Source organism: Megascapheus bottae, chromosome 23 (assembly GCF_031878675.1).
Source record: "Megascapheus bottae isolate mThoBot1 chromosome 23, mThoBot2.hap1, whole genome shotgun sequence".
Lineage (NCBI taxonomy): Eukaryota > Metazoa > Chordata > Mammalia > Rodentia > Geomyidae > Megascapheus > Megascapheus bottae.
Genome location: NC_143531.1, coordinates 14,806,627 through 14,814,684, shown reverse-complemented (window position 1 = coordinate 14,814,684; position 8,058 = coordinate 14,806,627). Strand labels below are relative to the sequence as shown.

The window sequence follows — 8,058 nt, the reverse complement described above, 5'->3', positions numbered from 1 at the left end:
CTAGGGGAGCAAACAGTTAAAGGTGTCCCTGGTATGGAGGCTGTGGGGTACCCGTGTCACCAGGGAAGTCAGGGACAAAGATGTAGTCCCACTAGAGCCACAAAATCTAGGCAGGTCTTTCCTTTCTTTCTCCTGACTGAGATCCTCTTTCCTGAAGGCTGAAGAGCCAGATAAAAAGAAAGCTTCCTTCCCCTGGGCTTCTCTGCTGGGAGAGGGAACGCTGGGCAATTTACAAAGGTCAGAATGGAAAGACTGTAGGGAGTGAAGATTGGGAAGAGGAGGAGAGCAGAGGACAGAAAATGAGCTCCTTCTCGAATCATGCTCTAGGAATGCACCTGCTTCCAGAGGCACCCTCTCCTGCTATCAATCTCTCCCACCTCAAACTCCCAGAAACAGGATTGGTCTCACACTCTTAATCTGATTAGACACATGAAAATCACTCACCAGCAGCTGCTTCATCCTGCTTCGGGGTGACTGCTCTGCATCATCTGTGCTCTACCACAAAGCTCATGGTGGTGCCATCGAAGGAAGGGGGTGCGATGATCCGTGGGCCCAGGGGCTGCGAAGTGATGCTGATGACAGGCTTGCCATGCAGCTGGGCGAAGCCCTTGGCCCCCACGAGCTGGGATGTGGCTGCCGGGGTTGAGGAGGAAGAGGAGGCCGGAGACTGACCGGAGGCCATGAAGTAGGGGGCCTCGGAGAAGGTGGCAGCTGCCTCTTTGTTGGGGGGCTCTGCAGCCATGGAGAGTTCACTGCTCCCGGGAGCGTGAGCAACTGGCGTGGGCTGCATGGCATTGGCAGGCAGCACGGTGGGCAGAAACCCGGGGTAGATCATATAGGTAGGTCCATAGGCCCCAGGACTCAGGGCCAGAGGTGGCACAGGAAGGGACATGGGTGCCACAGCCTGCTGCTGAGGGGTCATGGGGACATCCACATACTGGCCTGTCTCAGGGTCAAACAACCTCCGGGTCACGGGCTGAATGGGCGTGTCCACCAGGTAGTATTGCCCAGTGGTCACATCCAGGAGCATCTTGCGCTGGGTCTGTGGAGGCTGTGGTTGCTGGAAGGGATCACTGGGGACGGCCGTTGGGCCTGCAGGTGCTGGGGCAGGCATGCCAGGTGGAGAGAAGCAGAGGACCTGAGGCTGGGCCCCCTGGAGGGTGAAGGGGAGCTGCTGCTGGTGGAAGATGGCAGTCGGGGCCTGCTCCGGGCTCTGAGGCCCGGTAGGAGCTGCCACTGCCTCCCGGGGGTTGTCAGGTTTGGTACGCCAAGCTGGCCTGCTGGTTCCGCTGACCTGAGACCCTTTGGGGGTACTGGGTACCTGGCTGCGAGCACTCAGCGGGGGTAAGCTGCAGAGGGTGGCAGCGGAGGAGATGGGGGGCCCTTCTCTTGGAGCCCCAGGCCTGCCAGGCAGTTCTCCTGCAGCAGAGCTTCCTTTAAGAGGGATGGTAAGATAATTCTCACAGTCACTGTTGCTTTTCTCCAAAGCCATGCCACTTTTCCTGTCGGTGGGTTCCTCGCGGGGTGCCCTGGTGGCTGGAGAAATCTTCAGGGAGCGGAGTCCCTGCGACTTGATGCCCTTGGCTCCTGCAGGGCTCTCTGGAGAAAGCCCCTGTGGGAACTTGCCTGCGACACCTCCAGTTTTCTGGGTGCTGCTGGCAGTGACCGTCAACACGTTCCTGTTGCCAGGGAGAGGTGGGAGCGGCTGGAAGGGGGGGGTTCTGTCCGAGTCCTTGTGGACAGGGGGAATATAGAGAGAGCGAGGCCTTTCCCTGGCCATGTTCTCGAAGGCAGCTGCCCGGGCAGACACGCTGTCAGCACTGGGGTTGGAGTTTCTCCTCTGGAGACGTTCTAGGGGGGCTGCTCGCAGAACCACACCTCCTTTGCTGCCCTTGACTCGTTCTTCCACCTCTGCCAAGCGTTTCCTGGCCAGCTTCTCAGGGTCTTCCTCGGGCCCCACACCCCCTTCCCTCTCCTCACTGGCAATGAGCGACAGGACGTGGCTGTCAGCCAGCACAGGCAGAGGGTCACTTTTGCGTTTCCACTCATTCCTCTGGAAGCTGTACAGCTCTTCCATGGATCTGACGGCTGCAGTCAGCTTTTCCAGAGCATTCCGGGCAGGCTTTGGGGTTTTCCCTTCCTCCTTGACATCCTCATCCTTGGGTTTTTCTGGGGTCTTCTGGGCAGAAGCCTTGGAGACAATCTTGAACACGGGCAGATACGAGCCCTGCTCGGGTTTATTGGGGGCGATTGTGGCCACGGGGAGCCTGCCAGATGCCCTGTGGACTAACACTGTCCCTTCAGGAGAAGAAGAATTGAGAATCCGGCTGCTGCCACCGCCTTTGCCCGTGTTTTCCCTGGACTCTCGATCCATGCTGTCTTCTCTCTGGTTCACTACTGCCTGGCACGTTATTACCATAGGGGACAAAGATCTGGGCCCACCGGCTGCAGAAGCAGCCAGCTGTCTGGGCTTAGGCCCTGTCAGCCCCTGCTCTGGGGTCACGCTGCCCTTGTCACTGCTGTCCCCTGACCCTTTGATTAGTTTCCTGACATCTCTCACCTGGTGGAGTGGTCCTTGAGCCTTGGCTTTTTCTCGGACATCTCTCACCTGGAACTGGGGCACTTTTTCCACACTGTCCCCCCGGAAGAGTTTTTGCTGGACCCTGCTGTTGTCCTCAACGGTCTTAAAGAGATTAGAGGCGGTGCCAGCAGCCAGCTTGGGTGTGAGCAGTTTGGCAATGTTGAAGTCGGAGCTGGGCTGCTGTACGCTCCCCAGGCGGATCTTGATTTCGGGAGCCTTGGGCCTGATCACCGCCGTGGAAGTGGTCTGCGTAGCACAATACTTGGTGGCTTGCTTTTCTGGCTGATTGTCCTTGGGAGTCTGTTGGATGTTGGGAACAAAGAGGCGGGACATGATGGTGGACTTACTGGCAGAGATCTCCCCGAGATCAGCCCTCCAGTCACCCCCTTTGAGGAGCTTCAGCTTGCCCACAGGCACCTTCTCTTCCTGTTTCTCGGCCTCTTTCTCCTTCCAAGAGCGGAAAGCACTGTTCTGGCTACGAAGGAAGATTCCCTTCACCGTCTCCGAGGCACTCTTTTTAATTTCACATACTTCTATGTGGCCATCTGGGAGATTCCGGCCAGAAACTGCATTGCTCTCCCGAGGAGTGCTAGCTTTGAAGACTGGGGATTTAGAGCCAGCCACAGACCCGGCCACAGATCCAGCCACGGATCCGTCTCCTCCTGCATCAGACACGCTGAGCACTGTGTACTCAGAGCCTGCCTCTGAGAGGCGGGAATTCTGCCTCTGCAAACCCCGCTCCTGCTGCTTCTCAGCCCCTGTAGGGCCCTCGGTGTCCCTGGAGGCACCTGGGACGTTGTGGTGGGAAGTGTCAGTGACTTCTCCCCTCTCCATTTTGAACTCATGTTCCCTCTGCATCTTCTTGGAAATGACATTTTTGAGCAGACTGGACGCAAACTTGGATTTCTTCTGGGGGCCATCGGCTCGCGAGGTGGGCTTGCTGCTCTCAGAGGTCTCCGAGCCATCATCTGTGCAAACCGACCCTGAGCCCTTAGAGGGGCCCTTGGTGGCTTTGCAAGGTCCAGTAGCCGAGCTGGCTTTGCTGTCACTGCGTAAACTCAGGGGCTCCAGAAGGGTGACGACCCGAGAGCCAGTCTGGATCTGTTTCTGGAAACACAAGGGGGTCTCCACGTGTTTGATTTCCCCTTCGACTTTGCTGACCACAAACTCCAAGGCTTTGGTCTGGGACTTCTTGGACTGAATGTAGAGCTGATCTGCACTTACCCTGGCCAGGCCACCTTTCCTCAGGCCTGCAGCCACAGAGGCCGCGCTGCTCCGCAGGAGACTCTGTTCCACCCTTGCTCCAACACCTCCACATTTTAAGTCCAGGAAGGTGGACCAGCGTCCAAAGCCCACTTCCGAGAGAGTGGTGGAGGACTCTCGAGAGCTGATGTTTAAAGCTTCGAAGTAGGGATAAGCGAGGCTCCGGAAGGCCCTGGAGGTCAGGCTCCGTACCTCTTTGTCTGCATCGTCCAGCTCGCTCACCGCACTGGAGGCACCGCTGGAATAGTCCACCAGCTCCTTGGCCCTGATGGCCCCACACCTGGTTTGCAGGCGAGCAGGGACAGCGGTGAATTTCTTTGCATGGTCCTGAGCCACGGCTGCAGCCGAGTTGTGCCTCAGAGAACTTGAACTGTGTTCAGCAGCTGCGGGGACGCGGAGGCTCATGTCGTCTTCATGCTTGGCAGCGGAAAGAATGTTTTGCTTTGCATGCACGTTGCTAGGCTCATTTATAGTCCGGGAAGTTGATTTGATTGATAGGAGGATCTGGCTTGCAGCACTCCCACAGCTGCTAGTGGTGGTGGCAGCAGTGGCAGTGGCGGCGGCGGTGGTGGTGGCAGCGGTGGTGGTGGTGGTGGGAGCTGCCTCTGATTCTATCTCTCTCAGCTCCAGCAAAGTCTCTGGCAGGGTGGCAGTGCCAGGTCCAGTGGGTGGGGGAGTGGGCTGACTGTCAGAGGGGCCACTGCCCACCTCTGTGCTGCCTGTGTCCCTGCCACCGCTGTGTGCGCTGGGACGAGCCAGGTCACTGCTGGTGAGGCTGGGTGTCCGGGTGATCGTGGGGCTTGGACTGGTGCTAAGGTAGCAGCTGTTGTCATCATCCTCTTCCGTGGGGGTGGTGAGGTCTCCTGGGGTCTCGTCACTGCCACCAAAGGAAGCATAGTCCACGAATGAGTAGATCACGTTGTCGTCCTCGAAGTCCCACCGAGAGGCCAGCCCCACGTCGAAGTCCATGTCCTGCTCCACCTCACTCAGCTGGATCTCGTGCGTGGTGATGTAGTGCGCTTCTTCATTTTTCGGGGGGACCCGGTGGCCCTGAGATTTGACAATAATGGCCCTGCACTCTGTCTCATCTCCTCCCCCTTCTTTCCCTCCTCCTTGTTCTTCTCCCCTGGGTAGGTAGCTGGCTTCGGGCTCACTCTCAAAGCCTAGGGATGAGGAAGAGGTGGTGAGAGTCTCCGAGCAGGGGGTGGAATCGTCCATTTTGGGAAGGCCTTCGTCGTCTGCTTTGCCCACAGGGGAGGAGGAGGAAGAAGATGAGCCCGTGGTGGCTTCCTTGGGGTGGGAGAGCTGAGAGCTGCTGGCAGGATTCTTCTGCAGGGCGCCATGGTCAGGCTCTTTTCTGCTGGGTTCATCCTGGGCTTTTGCCTTCTGGCCCTCCAGATGGGACTCCAGTGAGACGTGCCTGGCTCGGGAGCTCTCCCTCCTCACTGCCCCTGAAGCGCACATCTGCTTCTCTTCAGGCCCGGTGGAGGCGAAAGGCTTGGGGCTGGGCAGTAGCTGCTGCAGCCTGGGGTGCTCCTGGCTGTCCTGAGCTGGGTTCTCCCGGTCCTCCACTTCCACTAGGTGGGCCTGCGAGGTCAGGTCAGGAGTGGTAACTTCCATCCTGAGCCTTTGTCCAGGTTTCAGAGACAGGAACAGGCAATGGCGAGGGCAGGAGCTGTCCTGGATCCCTCTTGGGTCCTGGAGGGGCCACAGAGCTGCCCAAAGCAAGGTCCCACGTGCCTGGGCTGGCTCCAAGGCTCTAGGTACCAAGTCTCTCAGTACTGACACCACTCCCCAGTGCTTCAACCCCTGTGACGGGGTCTTGGCAAGCCTGAGGGGGGTGGCAGGGCCCCTGGAGGGGGCAGCAGAGGTGGTTGGTAGCTGGGGGGCTGCTCTTCTGGCCGAGACTGTGGCCAGTGAGGAGAAGCTGAGCTGTCCTGTCCTGTTGTTCGCCGGGCACTGCCGGTAGCTGGAGTTCTGAATGCCATGGACCACATAGGAAGAAGCATCTGTTGGTCGACCCCGAGTCTCCCCGAAATGAAAGGAAAGCATGTGCTATTTCTTGTGAAGCCTTGTCCCTTTTCTGGATGGAGCGAGAGAGGGTCACGTCATTCCGGAAATATTTTTAGTGTCCCTTTGCTAGTCATGTTGAAATTACAGGGTAGAAGCTCTAGAGAGAAGAGGCTGGAGGTGGCGGGGGCAGGTGGGCTCTAATTCCAACCAACCAAATGTTCCATGTAATCTGTTATAGGGACATCTAACAAGCCAGTTTCTTACTCCTTGCTATTCTTCCTTCCTAAGTCCGGGATTAAATGGATTTTTTCCCCTTGTTCTTAAACCAAATTCAAAGTTTGCACTGTACTTCCAACACAATTAAAGATACTCCAGAAATGCTTTAGAATCTCCCTTGTACAAATGATAGCTGTATATTTGCCTCACAATTCTGGGCATCAAAGTTTGCATAAGAAAAAGACTGTTTCATCTTTCTTTCCCCCAAGTAAGACCTCATGAAAAATAATCTATTTGTCTCAAAATAGGAAGCCTCACTTCTGGGGTCCTTATTGTGTGAATGTAAAGAATAAAAGGATAATTCTGAAAGACCTGAAACAGTTAACTTTCAAATTAAACTTTCAATCATCGTCGCTAAGAAAGGGGCAGTACTACAGGCCAACACTGACACTACTTCAAATCCTGACAGTGTCTTGCCAGTTTCAAAAAAAAAATCCCTAAATACAAAAACCCACAGCAAGACAATAAGACCTCAATTAAATATAGCTTGAGCCCCGGTCTCACGATATGGTTACCCTGGCTGCAGTCCAGGTCTTCAGGGCACAGAGTCAAAAAGCAAAAAAGAACAACGAATATGCTTACCCGAGTACAGTGCGGCTTGGAGGGAGGTTCAGAGAGGAAATCTGATCCCCTGGCACACCCCAAGGGAACACAGCCAAAACCCAGCTCCCTGGCTCTGAGATCCTGTCATTCCATGGAAGTCAAGAGCTGTGTGACAAGTTCGCCAGGCCACCCAAAATGGGGGTCTGCGCTGGTCATCATCAGAGAAGTACCCAGGGATCGACTAGTGGGAAGCCGAGACGTGATTTTGGTAAGATCTGGACCTTGTCACCTGCCAGGCTCAATTCCACCACTATACATAGTCTATGTGTCATTTATGCCGATTGAATAAAGCCCTATTTTAAACATCCACAATTGTGGGGGACAAAAATAACAGCATCAACCCATCCTCTTCCACTGTGAATCCCACCCCACGCACACACACACACACACACACACACACACACACACACACACACACACACAAAAAGCAAAAGCAAAAAACAAAACTTCCTTCCTCTGAATAGGCATAGCCCCTAACAACCAAGCTCTACTTTCTCACAATTGAGAAACAAACAGCCCAGCCCTGCCATTCTTCCTAGGGTAACTCCCCCTGTCTATCTCCCTACTATTGAAAATCACTACTAAGTCAGCCACAGGTGGCTCATGCCTGTAATCCTAGCTGCTCAGGAGGCTGAGATCTGAGGATCTCAGTTTAAAGCCAGCCTGGGCAGGAAAGAACCAGAAATAGAGCTATGACTCAAGTGGTAGAGTGCTAGACTTGAGCAAAAAGAGCTTGGGGACAGCACCCAGGCCATGAGTTCACACACACACACACACACACACACACAAAAGATGAGCCACATGAGGAAAGAAACTATCAACAGTGGCATCATGGATGTGAAACCAGTGAAGAGGGTAAAAAGGCAAAGGAATAACCCAAACTGCAACAAGAGCAACAATAATATCTAAGATACGTAGAGTAATGTGCCAGGAACTCCTTGAAGCACTTTAAAATGTGTATATATTTGTTTAGTTAATCCTGCTAAGACCCTGATGAGTTAGGCATAATGGTCTTGTTGGTTTTACAGATGTGGAAAACACAGAGAATATTAAGAAATTATGAGTCAGATTTCAAACCAAGTCCTATCCTAGCTTCAGAGCTCAAATCTTAACCATCAGGCTAAACAGACTGACTTCCAAGTTCAAGAACCCCATAGGCTTCCAGACGAGCAGCTGCAAGGACCTTTCCACTAGGTAATTGACCACAAATAAAGCATATAACTGAGATGTTTTTTTCTTCACATAATTAGCCAGTGTACACATCACCTATTCAGAGATTAAGGAACATGATCCTATGAACAAAATGACATGAAATGTAACTA

The 8,058-nt window shown here is 54.4% G+C and overlaps 1 protein-coding gene across 1 annotated transcript; it reads right to left on the bottom strand.

The window, feature by feature from the left end:
* Positions 1 to 484: 484 nt before the first annotated feature.
* Positions 485 to 5,923, bottom strand: C23H4orf54 (chromosome 23 C4orf54 homolog). The gene has a single exon (XM_090356570.1). The coding sequence runs from the start codon at positions 5,894 to 5,896 to the stop codon at positions 485 to 487; it is 5,412 nt and encodes a 1,803-aa protein (XP_090212696.1). The 5' UTR covers positions 5,897 to 5,923.
* Between the last annotated feature and the right edge of the window lie 2,135 nt (positions 5,924 to 8,058).